General features: G+C 31.0%; 1 protein-coding gene across 4 annotated transcripts in view; it reads right to left on the bottom strand.

Moving 5' to 3' along the window:
- Positions 1-23,329, bottom strand: part of LOC118198788 (transforming growth factor-beta receptor-associated protein 1-like) — a 214,021-nt gene that overhangs the window by 102,975 nt on the left and 87,717 nt on the right. For all 4 annotated transcript variants that reach the window (XM_085814824.1, XM_085814826.1, XM_085814825.1 and 1 more), the window contains 3 exons: positions 16,724-16,915; positions 9,113-9,309; positions 1,147-1,215 (listed from right to left, as the gene is read on the bottom strand). In XM_085814824.1, the coding sequence (XP_085670950.1) occupies positions 1,147-1,215; positions 9,113-9,309; positions 16,724-16,915 (458 nt within the window). The remainder of the gene's footprint in view (positions 1-1,146; positions 1,216-9,112; positions 9,310-16,723; positions 16,916-23,329) is intronic.

Raw genomic sequence — 23,329 nt, forward strand, 5'->3', positions numbered from 1 at the left:
AATATACTTAAAAATTTCCTTATCTTGTAAAATAATTTTCGGAAGCGCTATTCAAATTATTCCAAAGTTTTAATTGATAAAATCCATCAATACAGTCTAAAATTAATAAAACAACACAATAAAGCCTATTTACAGTAAGAAGTAACAAAATTTAAAATGAAGACTGAGTGTGGTAAATCTGGAAGCACGGAGAAGTATCACTTTCTAACTCTTAGAAAAAGTATCACTTTTTAAATCTTTAGAAAAAGAATCATCACTCTTATCTGCGTTAGTAAATGGTTCATTAACCATACGAGGGTATTCTTCCTCTGATAAATAGCGCCTTGGCGCCATAATAGACAAGAGGTAAGACTTCCAGAAATAAAAAGAGAAAAAACGGGAATATATTTGAAGTCAATGCAAAACTGACTGGGTAACCCTGGAAGACCGTATATAGTAAAGGAAAAAATAGAATTAAAAAAGGAATTGGATATAAATCAGGCACGCGAATATTTACATTAGCACGCAGCAATTTAAAGAGCCCACTTCTGTTTACGCTTTTGCTTCCCCCCCTCACAACAGTTGATGAGTAAAATGCCAAAGTCAGACAGAATATATCAAACTCAAGGTCAGGAACCTAAAACTGTGTTAATTTCAAAAGTAATGAACATAGAATGCCATCTAGTGGCCTTCAGAAAAACGTTCCAGCTTAAAATGCGAATACGCATCCCTTGTCCTCTGAATGTAGTCTCTAGCGATGCGTGGATGGGACGCCCATCCTGAAAGGGTTAACATGAAGGCATTTTATTTAGTTCAAAAACGAAATTAAGAATCAGAACTCTCCACTTGTTTTACAATGGAAAAATATCAAATGCATATCCATAAAACATATAAAAATTTTTTATGAAAAATGGTTCCTGGTGGTCCAGAGGTCCGGATTTCAGATCATTCTGAATTTCAGAATTTGTACTGTATATTTAAAAGTTCAAGTATTATCTTTCTTTCACACAAAACTAAATTCAAATATACAGTCCTATAAGTATAATTACATACTTGTGCAATTTTTAATGTTTTCCGGGGAAAAAATTTAAATCGTACATATGTCCCTTATACTATATAAAAACAAAACTCATAATTTTTGATAGATGTATATATGAGTGTACTTACTTGCATAGAAATTCTACAAAATGAGATAATCCTGGATACTGTGAGTCTGAATACTCTTCAGATATAATTCTGTAATTTTAAAAATAATTAATATAATGAAAAAATATTGTATTAAAAATTAAGAATAAATGTAAAATAAGTATTATGCATAAATGCATGTACTTAACAGCAATCAAAAGCATACATACAACCGTAAAAAGTAGATAATGCATTTAAAAAAATGAGTACTTGGAAACATATTTACTTAAAAGAAATGAGGAATACTACATCCTTACGAATATGCAATATATTTAAGGTATAACATATTGCACTGTTCATAATTTTTTATTTAAGAAAAATAATTTTTGTAGGGTATTTCTAAAAACCTTTTACACAGCTTATTATATAATTTATTACATTAGTAAACTTGCATCTATAAATGATAATGCAAGTCTATTAACAGACTCTAAAGACTGAAATATCACATTATTTTACATGCAAATAAACACAATAAATCTAATACAAAATTAAAATCAAACATTTTTAATGGAAAACCTAAGATGGGAGACAAACATTATTTTGCAACTGACAGTGAAACATAAGTAATAAAACATTTCAGCAATTCAAGAATCTCAGTATTTTCTATATTAATCAGTTATCTGACTAGTACGTTAAAGGCAGGGTTAATTTAATTACTCAAAGTTTAAGCATTTTGATTTCCTTACTTTTCCCAAAGATTTTATACAAAAATTAATATTATTTGAACCCAGAACTTAAAAATTAAACAATTCAGTTCACATTACTTAAAAATATTTTTATAATCATGAATACTATACATTAACTTAATGAAAAAGTTAACACTGTACAAAAACTATAAATAATAGATTATGTGTTGCAAAATATATTTTATGAATATTCCTCAATAAGCAAATTATAAATTGTCTAATAGTATTACTGTACCATGCTGATGTAAATAAAATATAATTATGAGAAATTTCTTCAAAGAAGTAAAAACAAATACTGAATACTTCTTACATATTTTTAATCAAACAAATGATACAAATTGGGAAATTAATGAAAAAACTTACTTCAGTTCGCCTACTGTAAATTAACACCTAATATATATAATATCTTTTTTAAGCATAGTTACTGTTATTGTAATGCCTAAGAATAAAAGTTACAGCTATGGTTCCCATGCAATATTCTTCTACAGCATATTAAAAATTCAGTATCTACTACAAGGTCATCATTTTAAGTGTGAGGATTACTTCCATTTCAATGTATTAGAACACAGGACTAATTTCTTGAACAGTTTACTGTTGACAAATTTGCTTCAGTTTTCATTTTTAGCATTTTATTTTTTTACATTTTTACTATATTTCTGATTTTTGAATCATTTTAAAATTGCTTTAGCACAATCATTTTTTATAATTAATTTTTATACCATGTATATTATATCAATTTTTTATTCATTTTAATATTCATATAATTTTGGATACTTTTTTTAAAACCACATCACTCATTTTCAGAGCCACACATATTCATTTTGGTTTCTTTCTTTCCCTATGCCTTTGTCTCGAATTTACATGAAAAATAATCATCAGGAAAACACGGAAATATTTTCTAATTTTATAGCAAAATCCTTTATAACCCCATTGTGGGAGAAAGACATGGCATATGTTACTTTTTTTCTTTCTGCGACTAAGCTTTCATCAATTTCAACAATTTCGCAACATCCATCAATTTTACAAGGATGATAACAAGAACTAGTTCATGAGACTCTCATGCAATTATTCCAATTATCTGTTATGTTTTGATGCAATTGAAACAAGCTTCAGTCAACAAAACTTTGTACTTTCCTGACACATATGAATCAGGAGTAATAAAAGGAATATGTAGTCCTACAAACCATGTTTGTGGTTGCTTAACCATTCTGGCTTTGAATCACATTTTAATTTCATGTACTTAGTCAAACACAATCTTTTTTCAATAAGAATCTCTCTCTCTTGAAGAAACAAGATAACCATTTTTCCATGGTAAATCTGAAGAAGTAAAATCCATTGCAATTAAAAAAAAAAAAAAGATTTAATGAGAGATGGCTATAAAACTAATTACCAGGAAAGAAGCCAAACCAAATTGATGGCAATGGGTGTCAATGAAATATGCCAGAACAAAATTAACAAAAACAAAAAAAAGTACCAAATCGTATAGCTTTACCAGAAAGGTATCTTATTTTACACCTCTTGTGTAGTTTCTTTCATTTTGTTACAGCTAATATTACACTTCTCCAGATTTTGAAACATGAATTATTAATTTTAATGTACATTAAACTTTAAAAAAAAATATTTTGTTCACATCACATTTTCATCTACACGCCAGAAAAAAAAAAAAAAAAAAGGGGGGGGGAGGGTAATACAGAAAAGGGAAAAAAGGTTTCTTTTCTTTTGCTCATAAATTTAACTGATTTCATGATAAAAAATTTTTTCATTTCCTAATTATTAAAAATATATCCTATCTTCTATTCCAATGATATTTGCTTTATTTGACATTTTTCTCAAACTTCATTCGATACATTTTGGTAACTGGTATTACAGCAATCTAATTTTTTATTTCATCTGTGTTTTCTTAGCTTTATGCCTGATTTTCATTCAATTATCAAACTTACCATATTTGACAGCATATAAGACGCACTTTTTTTCCTAAATTTGGTCTCAAAAAAGTTACCTACGTCTTATACGTGAAGGACACAGGTTAACTTTCAATACTGAATGCTATTTTTAGCCCGCATAAAGGTCTAGACACACATAACTTTTTCTACATCTGCCATAATTATTTTGCGCATGCGTAAAATATCAGTCGCCAAAAAGCGCCCAAGCTCGAAGCTGATGTCGAAGTTCGAACAGGTTCGACGGTCACATTACGTCTATGGAGCCTTTCCTTCTTTACATAGACTTTTTTTGACTCAGCCGACACACGTGTCGGTATCGTGCTACTCAGAATTAACGTGTTGGTATCGGTGCTTAAAACTATTTGTTTTAAAAAAATACCCTGGAAAATATGACTACTGGAATCAAGAGATTAAGCTATACAATTGCGTATAAATTAGGAGTGTTAAACTACAAAGTACATGGAAACAGAGCAGCAGCAAGGCATTTCGGTCCACCACCTACTGAAAAAATGATATGTACTTAGCGACTGCAAGTACGTATCATTTTTTCAAGAAGATCAACTGAAGACTGCTAAAAAACAAAAACATAACCTTCAATGCCCAGCTCCATCTTGGCCTGAACTTAAAAATGCTGTAAAAATGTTGGAGATAGATAAGAGGAAATCTGGGATAAGTGTTTCAACTAAAATGATAATCAATGAGGACAAAGGATTTGCAGAAAAACATGGGAATCAGAACTTTTCAGGGTCTGAGGGCTGGTGCTTCAGGTTCATGAAAAGGCAAGGCTTATCAATGCGCACAAAACAACTATTGCACAGAAAATGACAGCAGATTCTGAAGAAAAAATACTAGCATTTCATAGGTTTGTTATGAATGCATGCAAGAAAACTTCTTTTGAGCTCGGTCAAATAGGAAATATGGATGAAATTCCATTCACATTTGATGTACCATCCAACAAGACTGTGAGTTTTTAAAGGGTCTAAATCAATAACCATAAAAACCACAGGTCATGAAAAAACCCAATATACGGTAGTTCTAACATGTTGTGCAGAAGATGACGCATTATTCGTAGGTGATACTAGCAATGACGGAAACAGTAGTGATGACGATATTCTCGTTTTCAATGATGATGATAGTAAAAAGGATTTTTATGGTTTTGAAAGTGTTTAAAGTCTAATTTCATGAAAGGCAACATTTTCCTTGAATCTGTGTTTTTTGTTATTTCTGCTATATTTTGTATTATGTTTGATTGCTTGTCATTTATTCATTTATTCATTATTGAAATTTACATATCATGTTTAAAATAGCTTGCCGTTTGTTAATTTTCCGTAATAAAAATATGTTTGGTAATTGCATTCAAGGATTGTTTATTTGGCTTTTACGAAACGCGATAACTAAAAGAAACCGCATTTTAAGTTATTGTGGTACCCCGCGCGGACTATTGAAACATTTTTTCCTTGTGTGTGGCCTTCTACATAAGGGTGCATCTTATAAGCCGTCAAATACAGTAATTATTATAATTATTAATAACAACTTTTATGGTACTTAATGCTTAAATGATATATTAAGCATTAAGTACCATAAAAGATATATTAATTAATAACACTTAGGCCTTTAATCATAATTTTAGCTCTGGTTAAAAATATTATCCATAAATCTTCTTCAGCTGGTAAACTAATTTCCTTGAAGTTTTTCAAAATACATAAAAATTTATTTTCTTTAGCTAACGACATTAATTCCAATCCATTCTTCTCAATGCTTTTGAAATTCTCATATCTCAGCTTTTTTATAGTATATTACTACTTTTCTTGAGAAATGGCATTAGATGTACTTTCATTTTATCCTTTTCATTGCTTTTGTTATGAAATGTCTATTGCTCCTTTTGCTCCTGAAAAAAGAGGAATTCATTCCTGAATGTTCTCAAAATCAACAGAGTTTTATTCAAAATTTATGCCGAGCTACACATGCTTTTTTGCCCAGTTTAAATTACTAACAGCATGATTACTTATTTTCAGTTTTGTTTGCCATTTACAATAACTTAGTTTTATCATTTTACGGTGATGCAAATAAAAAAATTAATTAGAATTTTAATATTGTATGACTAGTTAGTTCATAATTTCATGTACAAGCTAAATAAACTGTAATACAAAACTTAAAAGTTAGAATCATTTCAGCAAACATAAAACAAATATGTTAATTAAATTTAAATAAGCTTCTCTGACATAAATCCAAACATTAGTTTTAATTTTTGCTGATAAGCTGAGACTTAATATTAAGATGATGATAATAATAATATAAGCTGAGACATTATTCCTCATTGATTAACAAATGTTTATTTAACATACATTGATAACTTGATTTCAAAAGTTAAAGTGAATGTCTAAATGTACAATTTTAAACTTTTCTCTAGAATTCCCCCCCCCAATTTTGATGTATAAAATTTTTGATAATGATGTGGTATGTGATGTGCAGCTTTTCGTTATTAATTTATATTTTTAGATGGTGTCACTAAATTGATTGTTATTTTAATCATTCCCCCCCCTCACCATTTTACTGCACGTTCAAATATAGTAAAAGCTTTATTGTTTTTTTTTTTTTTTTTTTTTTTTTTTTTTTTAATGAAACTACTGAAATATGGAGTACCACACCACAGGTGCTTACACGTTATCTCACTGAAGCATGATGTACATCCATTAATAAATGTGATGACTATTTTATGGCAATGCTGTGCAAGATTCTTAATGTATACGGTTGAACAACTCATAAAACTGTTTGTTTTGTAAAATTAGAAGAATTTAAATTTAAGAGAATTAAAATTGTAACAGGTTATTAAGTTAATTGATAGAACTATTTTCATTTATATATTCCCAATCATTTGGATTTGTTTTTACATTTATAAATAGCATTTTAACTCATCTAAAAAATAAATAACTAAAAGCGATAGATTGCTTACTATATCATTAAAATTTTTTTATTATATAAATGTTCTGACAATTCCATCATACTTCAATCCATGTTAATGAAAAGAGTTAGCTAATTTAAAAAAAATATTTATAAGTAAATACATACAGATGTATTGCTGCAAATTTTGATTGTATTAAATTACCTTGCAAATACCAGAAATAGTATATACTTGAAAGTAACACAGATTTCCCTTAAGATGATTCCCCCCCCTCAAAAAATAAATCAATATAACTTAATACAGTCAAAAGTCGTTAATCCGGACTCGTCGGGACTTCGGCGATTCCAGATTATTGATTTTTCCGGATTATAGATCATCACTTTAAATCTCGTAAGATGGCATGCAGAAATTCTAAAATTAAAAATATGAAACCGTAATTTATGAAATAAAGAACAATTATGATCTAAAGGGTATCAAAATTTACACACAAAAAAAAAAGCTTAATATTTATTTGTTTACTTTATTAAACATTTCTTTCAATGTAAGTTGTTTAAGTTGCTTCATTTTATGTGATAATACTTTCTCTTTAATTCTATAAACAGACATAATTTCTTGTTCAGTTACAAAGTTCTGCTGTTCAAGTCCCGTTAATTGCTGTGACGAGAATACCGACTAACTTGTCAATCGAAATTTTTTCGTTTTCACTAACCTCTCTGTCACATTCTTCATGTCTTTATCCATTTTTTGCAGCAATTCCACTTTTTGTTTGTTGGACATCGAAATATACTTTTGTTTTGTAGATCCTTTGAAAGTTCCAGCATCGGAAATTCTATTTGACATAATCGAAAGTTCAAGTTTACTTTTATATAAAATTGCTCTTACAGTCTGCAAAAAATAATAAGCTGGATCCAATTCGAAGATTAAGGAACAACGCAATCATTAACATTAAGTGAAATAGATAATTAGATAATTTTAGCTTACACCGTCCGTTATACATTAAACGTGCAGGCTAAAACGTATTCTGCACTTGCGCACACGCATATGCGCAGTAGTCAAGGCCTTACGCGCACGCGTAAAACGCTTGTGCCAAAGCGGCGCATGCGCAGAAAGTTTTTAGCTTTGAGGTCCGGATTATAGATCATTCCGGATTATGGGTGTCCGAATTAACGACTTTTGACTGTATTATAATTCTTTGATTTTTAAGGCACACTTTTTCTCTTTGTATAAAAGTTATAAAAATAGGTCAGTTCTTAGAATTAGTGGTATCTATGAATCATAAGTTTTTGAATTAATGATTATTCTGAAATAACTCATTTTTTACATTATTTATTTAAATGGATTTGTTAAAAAATAAAAATAAATATTAAAAATATTTTTAGATACGTCTCACTGTTTTATTACGCTCATTTTATCTGTCTAGAATCAAAGGCTTTCGTTCTATTAAAGGTACTGAAATTATGCAATGAACCTTATAACTAACAGAATCTTAAAATTCAAAGAAATATTTGCTTATTTTATTTGTCTAGAATCAAAGGCTTTTGTTCTGTTACAGGTACAGAAATTATGCAAAGAGACTTATAATTGACAGAATCTTAAAATTCAAAGAAATATAGCAGCATTGGGAGAAAATAAAAAGACTGCAAAATATTTTGAAATAATGTTGGAGGGTATAATGGAAGAGATCATAAATAAAGAGAAGTCAGATATAAGTGTAACAAAAGATAACTGACAGAATGCGTTTTTCATCACAAAATTAGAACAGCAGCATTTAATAATTCTTTGAACATAAGAAATTAAATTTGACAAACATTTAGCATTAAACCATCTAAAGAGATGATATTTAAACATTTTTCTGTTAATATATATAAAACATGATAATACATTATTGATATTATTTATTGCAATTTCTAAAGAATTTTTCATTTTCATAAAAATATACACTGAAATGCCATACTGAAATTAATTTAAACATGACTTTTAAAGTGCAATTTATATATATATATATATATATATATATATATATATATATATACATATACATATACATAATTAATTATATATGTACATAATAATCACATTTAAAGGAAAATATTCATATTATAATTCCTGTATTTCAAAGTAAAATTAAGTAAGTCAATAGATAAAAAAAATTACAATTTGAAATCTAAATAAATTCCAGTTCACAAATTTGTAATTTTTAAGTAATATTTAAAAGCAATGGAAAAATTGAAAGTTTTGGGGAAAAAAATTTTTTTTAATTAAAAAGTTTGATTTTTTGTTTGCTTGTTTGTTTTCGAAACAGTAAAAGGAAAATCGGCAAACAGAAAAACTGTTCTACATGCAATGGCTAATAGTAATGGATATTTATAAAATTGTGATTCAATAATTGCTAATAATTATAGCCAATATATACAAACTTTGCCCAGATGCTAAGTGCCAAGTCATTTTCTCCCAACTTAACATGAAACAAAGCTAAGGCATGATATCTTTCATGAGAAGTAAGAACATCAACACTTTCTTTAGCTTGACATCCAATGTCTGGACCATTTAAAAATGACAAAAGAGCAGGATAATCCATTTCAGCGTAAAGTTTCAATAGTGCTGTGTCAACTTCCTAAAGTAATAGCATTATTACACAGAGGTTGACTGCACATGGATGCTTACATATAATAAAAAACACACAATAATATATTGCTTTTTTATTTACATAAAACTCCAAAAATACTACATTTTAAAGGAATTGTTTTTAAAAATTCAATTTCAAATTTTTGCAAATTTAAAACTAAATGTTGCCATAAAACTTCCACATAGGTAAAATGTTTAAAATTTGAAAGAATTAAAATATTTTTCCATGTCAAATAAACCATCATTCATATTGTTTAAGAGCAACATATAAAGGATATTAATATTGACAAACAAAAAGTAATAATAAAATAATGATAAACAGTTATATTTTAAAACCTAATTAATAGCTAAAAATTATGTTGATGAAGGTTTTTTTTTCTGTACTCAGTAAAAGAGATATATGAATGGAAGTAGACATCTTGTCCTTTTCTTAGGATAAAAGATATTGTTCAGAATAATATGATTTATATTATTTTTCCATAATTTCTTACAACACAGAAGTATTTGGTCATTATTTACCATAAAAATTAATTGATAAATTTTTTAAAGAATCAAACTATGTTTAGTCAACTTTAGTCTTTCAATAAAGTTTTAACTTTACAGTAATGAACAAATTTTGCAAATAAACTAATGACAAAACTGATAAAGCTATTTAGTTTAACTTATGAAATAAAAAAAAAAAGAAACAAAAAGTAAATGAAAAGGTGCACTTAAAGCAGTTCTATGTGATTCTTATCATACATGTTTATTTAAATATCTTATGTTCTTAAAGGAGATGAAAATATATATGTAAAATATAAAATATGAAATGGAATCATTAACAAAATTGTTAACAAGTTGCAATTAGACTTCTAAAGTTCTTTTGAAAATTTTGCATGTCCCTATTTTAGCATCTATAATGCATCAAAATTTCTCAGCAGTGTGGCTATCTTGTAGCCAATCAAAATTCAGATGGAAAAAATATTTCCAGAGCTTATAAAAAGCTGAGCTACTCTGTGTCACTTTTTGTGAGCGAGTCGAGGACTGCAGGTGTGTAGTTCGCAGACCGGATCTCTTATATTTTTTAACGTATCTGACCCAGTAACCATAGACAGTCAGTGACTGAGTTTTCGTTTACCTTCGGGTAAATTAAGATTTACCTTCGGGTAAATTAAGATGTCTTTTTGGACGAACAAAGATTCAGATGTGGAAGTTAGCGAAGGAGAATCTGAAGTCTCGTTTAAGTCAAACAAAACCTTCCCGTTGAGGAAAGAAGACTTTTTGTTAGAACAGAAGCCAATAAAAAATAAAAGTAAGAAGGCGAAAGTGATGGATGCGAAAGGTGAAGAACCCTCTACTAGCAGTCAGTCTGTGGATGACTTGGCTAAGGCCCAAAGGATGGAAATGCTGATGGAATTGGCCGGCATATGTGGAGCTTCTTCATGGGAGGAATTTTGTAGATTACCATTTATGGAAGAATCAGAGAATGGGCGACATGATAAGGAGACTACAATGCGGGAAACTCCTGAGAAGCCTGCTGAGCATAAGGAAAGGAAAAGTGAGACAGATATTGAGTGGCAATCACCCAAAAAAACAGCAAAGGTGCCGCAAGTTGTGGAAAAGATGAACGTTTCGCAAGGCAATCGTTTCCAGGTCTTAGATCAAACCAGCACAGAGAAGGAGGGAGGAGAAGCGCCAGCAGTTGACACGCCCCTGCCCATTCTGTTCCCCAGTGACACTCCTGATTGGTTAGTGATCGACGACTTTTTCGCCCAGAATTGTACCGAAAGTCACAAATCGTGTGCTAAGTTGAGGTCGATTCATGTGCATGTGAAAAATGAAGCTGATTTCAAGAAAATGACGAAAATTCAAAGTGAAAGAGGCATTGCGTTTCATACGTTTCAGCTTCAGAACGAGAGAAATATCAGGGTGATCATTAAGGATCTCCTGGCATCGATTCAGGAAAAGGCGATTCACAATGATCTGGTCGGGTGAAAATTTTCGGTAGTGAAAGTTAAGCAGTTCTCAAGCTTTAAGATTGGTGCTCGGGTGAAGCAGCCTATCTTGCTCATTGAATTGAAGCATAACATTGAAGGTAATCACATCTTTCAATTGAACCATATGTTCAGTTTCGACATTCGTGTCGAAAAGTAGAAGCCGAGGAAAAGGCCTGTGCAGTGTTTTCCCTGCCAGGCCTTTGGACATACACAGCATCTGTGTAACAATCCTGTGTGCTGTGCCAAATGTGGAGATTTGCACCGCAGCAACATGTGTCCAAAAAAATGAATGAAAAGCCACGCTGCATTTACTTGCGCCAAAGACCACGTGAGCAGCTTTTGTGGGTGTGAGACTTACTAGGCGAGATTTGCGAAGAAAACACAACCAAGACCACAGCGGCAACTTGCTCCTGAAGGATCAGCAGAGAATTTCCCTGAGCTACGTAGGACAGACAAACCTGCAGCACAGACAACTAGTAGGACCAAATGCAGCAATTAAGTTAAGAATAGACGAACCTCTGTGCCTAGCATGTTTGATGGACTTTTCTCATGCTTATCCAGCCCGAACATCCAGAAACTAGACAAACTCATCATGGATATATTCAGTTTCTTCGGAATGTTAATATTGCGTAGAAACTTCGTACTGTGTTCCAGACTGTGCAGCAACTTATGGAATACACTAGTAGGGAGTAATTACTTTCTACTTTGGGCTTTATGCTTCATTAATCACCACTTGATCATCAGCTCGATGACCTGGTCTAACCTTCTATTATTAGTGTATTATCTATCCTTAAATATTACAAATCAATTATTCCCTAGTTTTTCTCACTTTTCAAAAAATATTTTTTTAATCATTTGGTTTAATCTTTTTAACGAAGTTTCTTAATGTTTAGCTTATCCAAATTCTAGAATGAATAGATTATTTCTTGTCAACATTCACAAAGTTAAGAACGTTCTACAAGGGGTAGGGCCTTCGGCCCAGGTATCCTGGTGTACCAAAGCACCGTTCCACTGGAGGCTGTGACACTTTTTTTCACCCCTGCTTTGCCTCACTTCCTGCTGACAACATGCATATTCATTTTCTGTTTCATTCAATGTTCTAAAATGTAATCTGTTATATACAAGAGTGGATGCTGTGATAAGCACCTAAAATGATATGTGAATATGTTTATGCCTATCAAGAATGCCCATGCATAAATAAATATGTTGTTTTCATAAAGTCTGTCTCTGTTATGTCATCTTGTGAATCTACGTATTAAAGCCTTTCTTAGCCATCTTCTAATCCTCGGAATGGAAATTATATTAAACCACTTCCTCAGTATTCAGAAGTGAAAAAAAAAATTATCATCATTCTGCCATGCTTACCAGTTCTTAAAAAAATATTCACGCCTAGCATTTACAGAATAAAAGTAATCTGCTGATATGTTCAAAAACGCTGTGAAGGGTCACAGAACTGTGTAGCTTCCTTTGGCTCTTATGCAATTAAATTAGGTTCGTTTTTAGTGGTACAGGAGTGGAAATTATGCTTGAACTGTGTGCTAGATGATATTTCCTTTCTGCTTTCTCTAATCATAATGATATGAATAATTTATTTATCAATTGGTTCTATTCTGAAATTTTAACACATAATGTAGTTTTGTTACTATATTTTTTTTTTAAATGTAGCACTGTTTGATGAAAATATAAAATTAAAATTTCATAGTATTGTTGAATGCATATAGGTTTGTAATGAATTGAATGCACAAGTCCAATGAAAAGGGAATAAAATTTATTATTGTTAAACAAATAAAACAAAATGGTAAATTTCCTGAGATATTCGTACAATATTGTAATACCTCACAGTAGTTATATTTTAAACTACTAAAACGCTCAACAGAACTTAATTCAAAACAGAGAAAGAGAATTGGATTTCACCGCAAATGTGCTACAATCATTAATAGCAATAAGTAAACAACTGCTAAACAACAGAACTGAACTGAGATGTTTCCCTCCAGCTTTTATACACTTTTTATTATGCACGAGCACATTCTCACACTTTCCCAATTTTTCTGGATAGCAAAAGCAACTACGAGATATCTATTTATTAAATGCTCGTGGTCCTGCATTTTTTATTTTTCCGGCGTAGCTTTCTCTTCAAATTTTTCGCAGGCAGCGTTGCATGGGGAAATGAAACAATTCTATTAAAAATAGCAAAGTAAATAAATACAAAATCAATAACAGTATCAAAAAATTTAATTATTCATAATTATGTTTAATAAAATTATGTAATGAATTTTCAGAATTTTTAAACTACTTTTAGAGATCGTCATTAAGATATATAATCATAATTTGAATTCATGTTGAAAAATTTTCAATTGTTAAAAATTTTTAAATGAATCACCTGTTTTTTGAAAATATGGTGTAGAATACGATACAATTTTTTTCAGTATAATATACAAAATATTTAATACTTTGATAGCGAATACTGTAATGATATAATTAATTAAAAAATATTAATAATTTTAGAATTTGAATTATTACAATGAAACTGATTATGAGTAATATAATAAGAAGTGAAATCAATACAGATAATATAAAAATATGATAAATGAAAGTCAAAAGTAATTGAATGTTACAGAATATACTATGAGAAAATTTTTACTCCCTTATGAAATAATGAAATTTTTCATTGAATTATTCTTATTTTTTTATATAATAGAGTGCGTTTTTATTTTTTTAAATAAATGAAATTTTTTAATGCAGTTCAAAAAGGCACTGTCTTTAAACAAGGAACAGAGGCATTTTAGTAGATGCTGCGAGCACCCCTCAACCATTGGTGAAAATACATACAACAATTTGTTAACTTGGATTTGCTCATAAGATGGATATGTTAGTTAGTATTTAGACAAAGCTGTGAGGTCTTCCAGTTTTAATTTTAAAAAATATTATAATAATAATAAAAATCATAATATCAATAAAGCTGTTTCAAATTATGTTAAATTTAATGAGAAATAGTTATAAATTTTTTAAGTAAGGCCTTCCCTAAACAACTCTGATGATTTTAAATTTAATTATGACAATTATACTTCCAAATTTGATTTTCCCCCCTCGAGATCTGGCTTTTTTTAATTAAAAGGTTTCTTAAAAATCATTGTTTTAAAGTAGTGTAAAATTACATTTACTAAATTTCTAAGACATAATTTGATTACACAAGTTATTTATTTTAACTTGAATTTTAATTTTTGTATATTTATTTTTCATTACCCGTACATGATGTAAAAGAAATTTTATTTCTTTATTTAAATTTTAAATTATTTACTAAACTGAAGCTTTGATTTTACTAAAAAATGCTAAAATCTAGTTACGTTTTATAAGTAACATGTGTCATTGTATACAAGCATTCATCCCACAGCCATCAGCAGCTAGTCACACTGATTTGCTTGGTGAACACATGCCCATTTTTATCAGAGTTTTATTATTAAATTATTGTGTTGTATTTATTACTGTCTATTGATTTCAAATAAGAACGTGTAATTTTGTTTTATACTAAATAAATAATTTTTAATTTTTATAGGATTTCATGAATATATAATTCAAATATATGGATTATACACTGAATAGATTTTAGAACAGACTTTCAAAACACCAGAATTCTAAAATTTATTAAAGAATGTTATTCAAGGACTGAAAGAACTTTTCCAAACTTACATTTCAGAGACTTTCAAATTGCATTCTAATTTTATGCTGTAATATTTCCAAATTAGACTTTTATATGTTTTATATTTTAAGATATAAGAAAACCCACCACATTTCTCTTGCTTTGCTAACATCATAATGCTTTTTTCTCAAAAGGCTTTCAAAGCTTTTTCTCACTGAAGGGGGAATATGTAAAACATAAAATGTAAAAATAAATCAATAACAAAATTATTAACTATTGGCAATTAGACCTTTAAATTTTCTTTTTAGATTTTTACATGTCCCTCCCTCCTTCTACCATCTGCAATGGGTCAAAATTTCTCGGCAGTGTAGCTATCTCATAGCCAATCAAAATTCAGCTGGATAATAGATCCAGAGCTTATAAATAATTGAGCTACTGTATGTCCTTCTTCCCCCTGCTTCACCTTGCTTGCTACTGACAACATTTGTGTACACATTATTCCGCTGTGTCCACTGTTCTAAAATGCAACCCATTATATAAAAGTATGGAAGGCATGATAAGCACACCTAAAATGATACGTGAACATGTTTATGCTTATTGAAAATGCTCATGAATAAATAAATGTGTTATCTTCATTGATTCTGTCTACAATATATCATCTGGTGAATCTACACATTAAAGCCTTGCCACGTAATTATAAATAATGCTCATTGTTAACAGCTATCTTCTAATCCTCAAGTCACCAGTGGATTTATTATATATATGTGTAACAGGATGACTTGGGGCCCACCAGTGACCGAGCGGTAATGTCGCTGAACACTGGTAGTTTGGTCAGAGGTTCGAATCTCGCGAACAGGCTGGCTGCATGGGTGTTTTTGTGGTTTTCCCCATGTGTAATGTGTATACGAGCCAGTTTCCCTTAAAAAGTCTTCATGAAGGCATCCCTCCCTTAAGGCAGATAGCCCTCAAGTGCTTTGCCGTAATCTAATAAACCAAACCAAATCAAACTAGGATGACTTGGAGAAAGCTGCTATGGACTGCCGATGGTTCTTTACATTGTAATAACTACAAGGGGCTTTACTGCTTAGCTAGAAAGATGATATTTGAGATACATGTAACCATAAATCCCACACATAATTTTATTCCTTTATAATTTAATTCTTAGGACATATATTTTTTCATTGCAGATTATCTTTTATACGGATTATATTTTCAGAAGATATCATTGGAGATGTGCTATGCATCCCACAATCTTGTACGGATTATATTTTTAGAACAATGGACAAAAGCTAGCAGAAGATAAGTGACTTGTTAGTGAGCGAGCATCTTAATGATGAGAGAACTGAAGCAAAACTGCACAATTATCCAATATGGCAGTCTATTAAGAGAAAGGTTTAAGTTCTCGAAATTTTTAGTTCATGTTCCGAATTAGTTATGTCAAAGTTTTGGTTTAGGTTCCGCATTAGTAACATCATCACTGTTATTAAGTCATATGTATGGATTAATCTAGAAATGATGCAGTTGACAGAAATTTTCATGCATTACAAATGCGAGAAGGGGGCACATCAAAATCTAATGAAGAAATTTAAAGAGCTATTGCTAATTAAGTTAGTTATTTATTAGAGATTTATTCTAGCTTACATTTTGTCATGCATTTTATAAAAATTACTAAAAATCAAATTTAATGCAAAAATTAAATATTCAATTATAAAATTATATTTAATAACTGTTTCTTAAACAATGATTCATTGATAACTTAGATTACTCAACGTAGTAAAGAATAAACATACCAGTTTGCATCCAGCAGAATCAGCAGAATTTCTAACACCCTCTAAATAGCTAAGCAAAAATTGTCTACAGTCTGAAATAGCCTGCGAGTCATATGAACACATCTCATTTACATTACCAATATCATGCAGAGGAGGATTTATCCGAGCAAATGAAGAATTTGATGGAAGCAGATCAGGAAATATACTTATTAACTGAAATCAATAAAATACACTTTAAAAATCATCATAAAATTATATCCATACACTGTACAAAACATTTTTTCCCTCCTCTGGAATTTACTATAAAACTATGCATATGGAAGCAAAAATTACTATGGTGTTAAAAATGCATAAATATTTAGTAATTACTAAAATATTTATGCATTTATCATTTTAAATTTTACTGGCATTTTTTCTTTCATCTGCCTTCTTAAAGTAAAAAGTTGGAGCTATGTTCCTATACAAAGCAGAAAACAGAGGGTGGGGGGGAGTTCATTCTACTTTTTCCTTCCTCATACATTTTTCACTTCCTTGTACGAAGTGCAGGAAGTGTTGTAATTTTGAAAATTTTGGGTGTCATATTTCAATGAAAATATGCATTTTGACCACTATCAAATGCAATTTAACAATGTTTTTGCATGACATCTGTACATAAGGACAGAATAAAGGACTCTTTTTCCCCAAAACAGGTTTCAAAAAGGATTTAAAATGGATTCAGAAGCGATTTTTTCATGACATCTGTGCGTATGTACGTATATATGTATGTATCTCGCATAACTCAAAAGCAAGTAGCCCCACAACATTGAAATTTTGTAAACAGGACTGCTATAGCATGTAGTTGTGCACCTCCTAGGATTGGTTTGTTGCAATCAGCTGCACCAAAAGTATATATATATATATAACAGAGTGAGTATATATGCAGGTAAATTGTGCACTTTTTGCTTTAAAAATGATTGAATTAAGTTGTTCTTATGTTCTGGTTAAGGTTCTTAAACTTTTAGTTAACCTACATTCAATAGTCGTAGAATTATCAACAATTTAAAAGTTATTTAAGTGCGACAAAGCCTATTTTTTTTACCCTAACAGCCATATTTGTTTACACTTGAAACTCAGCAGAATAGTGAATTAAGTCAGCTTCTGCACCTTCAGTGCCTTTTTGCCAAGTGGCACCAAAAATAAACTTTCAGCTTTGCACAAGAAAAAATCTGCCTTTCCGCTGGCGAAACTGCTTGTTTTTCCATAGAAATTGTACTTTTAATCGTTTTAATTGTATTTGGTGTTTTACACTTTTCATACATCTTTTAATTTTTAATAAATATATTTTTAGGTTTTATGTACCGTAATTTCAGAAAGAAATGTCGCGGTGTTTAAGTGTTTAAAACTTAAATTTTCAGCGGGTGCGGGGTTTAGGTGCACTAAAAATAAAATATTTCCTATTGATTTCCTATGATTGTCATTGTACATAGTTAGAATAACTTTGTCATTGTTCATAGTTTGGATGGCCTTGTCATTGTACATAGACTGGTGCTGTTCCCACACAAAAGACCACTGAGTTGCTTTTTGCGAACGTTATTTTATTTACATTTTTTCCCTTGAACGGACCTACATGCCTTATTCACCCTAAATGGGATCTCAGAACAATAACATTCTTCCCCCTTTCAAATCAGCATTCTTCTCATCATTTTGAATAGTCTCTCTCCTCTGCCATTCGATGAATCTTCCAGGACCCATCCTCTCCCCACCCCTGCCTTTTCTGCATTTTTTTTTTTTTCAAAGGTGGACACGACTCCACCTGCTTCGCAATAACGAACTCTGACATATTTCCCCTTCAGCATGAATCGAATTTTCTTGGCATTCTGCCAGATACAGATCCCATCAGTTTGGGTACAAGTACTTGTTGGATGAAAATGGCACCTAAACCGCACAGAAGCTATACTGCTGGTTTTAAGCTTAATGTAATTTCACGTGCTGAACAAATTGGAAATAGAGCAGCAGCTCGAAGAGTTTGAAGTGGACGAGAGATGTATTCGACGTTGGAGAACTGAAAAAGAAGAACTTAAAAATATGCTACAACAGAAACGAGCCAAAAGAAGTGGTACTGTAAGGTGGCTGAATCTAGAGAATGACCTTGCAAACTGGATAAAGGAGCAACGAGGAAAGGGAATGGCAATTTCGACTGTAAAAATTCGCTTACAAGCAAAATTTATAGCAAAACAAATGAACATAAATGATTTCAACCTTGCTGGTGTAGCAGATTTATGAAAAGAAAAAATATTTCTGTGCGTACTAGAACAACAGTCGGGCAGCAATTACCAATGGAATGGCAGGATGAAAGGCATCTTTTCTAAAATATGTGACAGATATTATTGACAAAAAAAAAAAAAAAAACTTCTTCGGTCACAGATAATAAATGGATGAAACGTCGTTAGCTTTCTACTCTCCTGTAAACAGAACTGTTGATGAAACTGGTGCAAAAACTGTATCTGTGCTTACGATGGGGCGTGAAAGAACGTCATTTACATGTGCATTAGCTTGTGCCGCAAACGATGACAAGCTAAAGCCGATGATCATTTTTAAACAGAAAACTATTCCGAAGGGAGATTTTCCTAATGACGTAATAATTTGTGCAAACGAGAACGGCTGGATGTGCGAAACACTCATGCATGAGTGGCTACAAAAAGTTTGGCAGTGTTGTAAGGGATCTTTTTTCCAACCAAAAGGGTTATTGATAATGGATTCCATGCGTGCTCATTTACTTGAGTCAGTGAAAACCAGATGTCAAAAATTGTCTACAACCATAGCAATATTTCCTGGTGGTTTGACAAAAATCTTACAATCATTAGATTTGTCAGGTAATAAATCTTTCAAAGCTGAAGTCCAAAAGCGGTGGGAGTGTTGGATGAGTGAAGGATTGCATATGTATACCAAAAGCGGTAAAATGCGTAGAGCATCTTATGAAGAAGTTGCAAAGTGGGTAGGAAGTGTGTGGAAATCGGTAAAAACACCGTCAATAATAGCAGGCTTCAAAGAAGCTGAAATTAAATCCTTAGATAAAGAGACTGTAAACCAAGAGGATGAATGTGACGATCTGGAAGACTTAGATCAAGATTTACCAAATCTTTTTAATTCAGATAGTGAAGAATCAGATTTTGATGGCTTCATATGATGTATAGTTTGCTGTAATTCCTTTTGTAAGTAAAATTTTAAATTTCCTTTTGTGATCCAAATTTAATATTTCGTTGTTGAAACATTTTTATGACATAGTCTGAGTATTACAAATATGGACTTCTTTAGTGGGTAAATATAAATATATTCATGAATGCAAATATATTTAACATTTCTTACCTTTAATTTATTTGTGAGTTACAGTTTCATTTCATGCATTTTTCTTAACTGATATGTCATATATCAAGACACAAGTTGAGATTTTGCATCTATACGGCCCACGATGATGTCATGCGCAATTTAATCTATTGCGGCCTTTATGCTGATGCGGTGCTTATGTGTAATTTTAATTTTTTCCCCGTCATTTTTCTCGAGTGCAGCGTTTACGCTGATGCGGCCTTTCTTCCAGAAATTACAGTATATTTGCCTTGCTGCGAATTTAGAACTGAATTAACTGAATGAGAAATATATCTCTAATGAAATTCGAGGAAATAAGTTTAAATGAAATAAAGGAAAAAATGTATATAATTTAATATTCCCTACAAGGAAGTCGTGGTGTACACATCAGATTTTTTACATTGTTTCTTTTAATGACCATTAAAAGAGATGGGATAACATTTATATAATCATAACATATAAGTTTTGCTCTACAAATGATAAAAAATCTGATGTTGTCACTACATGCCTTCCTTGTATGGCCTATTAAATAATACACATTTTGGGCAGCATTTCATTTGAACTTATTTCCTCGAATTTGTATAGAGGTATATTTCTCATTCAATTAATTCAGTTCTTACTTTACAGCAAAGCAAAAATACATAAAAACTCAAAACACCTTCATTAAAAATTGTAAAAGACATAAAAACACAAAACACCAAATACAGTTAAAACAGTTTTAAAAAGATTTACAATTAAAATTAGACTTAATAAGCAAAAATAGCAATTCGGCCAGCGTGTAAGAAGGCAGATTTTCCAGTGCACAAAACTGAAAGTTTACTTTTGATTCCATTACGCAAAAAGACACTGAAGGTGCAGGAACTGACTTAATTCACTATTCTACCAAGTTTCATGTGTACACAAATAGTGGTTCATTAAGCTTAACTTGCGACTTAAACTGTTAAATTGTTGATAATTCTACAACTATTGATTGCATACTAACTAAAGACATAAAAACCTTAACCGGAACTAAAACCGCATCATTCAATCATTTTTAAAGCAAAAAATGAACATTTTACTAACATATAAGAATAAAAAAAGTAAGCTCTCCGAGCCAGGTAACAGAGTGGGTATATACATTTATATACGGTTGGTGCAGCCAATTGCAATGCAACTATTGCATGCATACTAACTAAAGATATAAAAACCTTAACCGGAACTAAAACCGCATCATTCTATCATTTTTAAAGCAAAAAATGAACATTTTACTAACATATAAAATAAAAAAAGTAAGCTCTCCGAGCCAGGTAACAGAGTGGGTATATACATTTATATACGGTTTGTGCAGCCAATTGCAATGCAAAAGGGAGTTGCACAATTACATGTTATAAAATTAAGCTCTCCGATCCAGGTAACAGATTGTGTAGATATATATATATATATACACTCTGTTACTTATATATATATATATATACAGTCAAAAGTCGTTAATCCGGACTTGTCGGGACTTCGGCGATTCCGGATTATAGATGATCAGTTTAAATCTTGTAAGATGGCATGCAGAAATTCTAAAATTAAAAATATGAAACCGTAATTTATGAAATAAAGAACAATTATGATCTAAAGGGTATCAAAATTTGCAAAAAGAAAAAGCTTAATATTTATTTGTTTACTTTATTAAACATTTCTTTCAATGTAAGTTGTTTAAGTTTTGCTTCGTTTCATGTGATAATACTTTCTCTTTAATTCTATTAAACAGACACAATTTCTTGTTCAGTTACAAAGATCCGCTGTTCAAGTCCTATAATTGCTGTGTCGAGAACACCGACTAATTTGTCAAACGAAATTTTTTCGTTTTCAATAACCTCTGTCACTTTCTTCGCTATCGGAAGCTAATTATAATGACGAGGAACTTGTTTTAAATCATATCAAAGACGGAGCATATCGAGATGAAATACTACATTTGGTAAGGAATTATAAGCCAAATAAAATAAAAACATCTGCGCTGAAGATAAGGATAGTGCTGACAGATCAACTTCCAATTCATTACGCGCCCGCCGAGCAGCGTGAAATTGATAAACAGATTTCGGATTTCAAAACATACTTTCGCTTTAGATCCTTTACATATTAACAAATATATATCGGAAATTCTATTTGATATAATCGAAAGTTTAAGCTTACTTTTATAAAATTGCTCTTACAGTCTGCAAAAAATAATAAGCCGGATCCAATTCGAAAATTAAGGAACAACGCAATCATCAACATTAACTGAAATAGATAATTAGATAATTTTAGCTTATACATCAATTATACATAAAACGCGCATGCAAAAATGTATTCTGCACTTGCACACACTCATATGCGCAGTCGTAAAAGGTCTTACGCGCACGCGTAAACGCCTATGCGCATGTGTCAACGCGGCTCATGCGCAGAAAGTTTTTAGTTTTGAGGTCCGGATTATAGATCATTCCGAATTATGGGTGTCCGAATTAACGACTTTTGACTGTATATACACATATAAATGTTGTATGACCTTAAATTCACTTCATGCGAAATCCAGTTATTCTATTACTTGCGCAATTGCTGCAAAGTAAGTTAATAATAATTTATTTACGAAAGAAATATTGATTATATTATCTCCTAAGATTAATTTTAGTAGTATTATCTTAAAAGAGCGAATCCATAGTTAGTAAGTTCAATTCCGAAAATTGTAAGTAAGTTGAATGTAAATTGTTAAAAATGTTTAACGAGGACTTGAATTAAATCATGAATAACAAATTTCAATTGTAAAAAGAAATAAATCAAAAGCAAGTAATTAATTGCCATTGATCGGAAATTAGTTGACTTTTCAAGGAGAACAAACCAACTGCTGTTCAATGAACAATAATTAAGAAATAAATACATATAATATACCGGGTGGATATAATTAAACTGATAGTGCTCACAGTGTTCTGTAGTGCGATCTATTTGCGAGAATGATGCCACAATTTGTAGGAAGATTAAACAAGACGGGGGACGAAGGATTCCACGAAAAAACAAATTAGTTCCAAAAGTCACCACTAGGGAAATATTTGGCGCTGTGTAATAGAAAATAGAGTGTTAACAAATGCTAATGAACCTTTTATTTTACATTCAAATGAGGTTCAATGTAGCTGCCGTTGTTGTGGACCACATATTGCATTCTTTGCACAGTATGCACAATAGCAGAAAGTAACATGTCTGCAGGAATCTCCTGTACAGTCCATGATATGTTATCCTTCAATGTAGCCAGGTCCTGGACCACTCCTTGATAGACCTTGGACTTAA

The sequence above is a fragment of the Stegodyphus dumicola genome, chromosome 4 (genome assembly GCF_044657685.1).
Source record: "Stegodyphus dumicola isolate Sdum_Otavi_A_Nest chromosome 4, ASM4465768v1".
NCBI lineage: Eukaryota > Metazoa > Arthropoda > Arachnida > Araneae > Eresidae > Stegodyphus > Stegodyphus dumicola.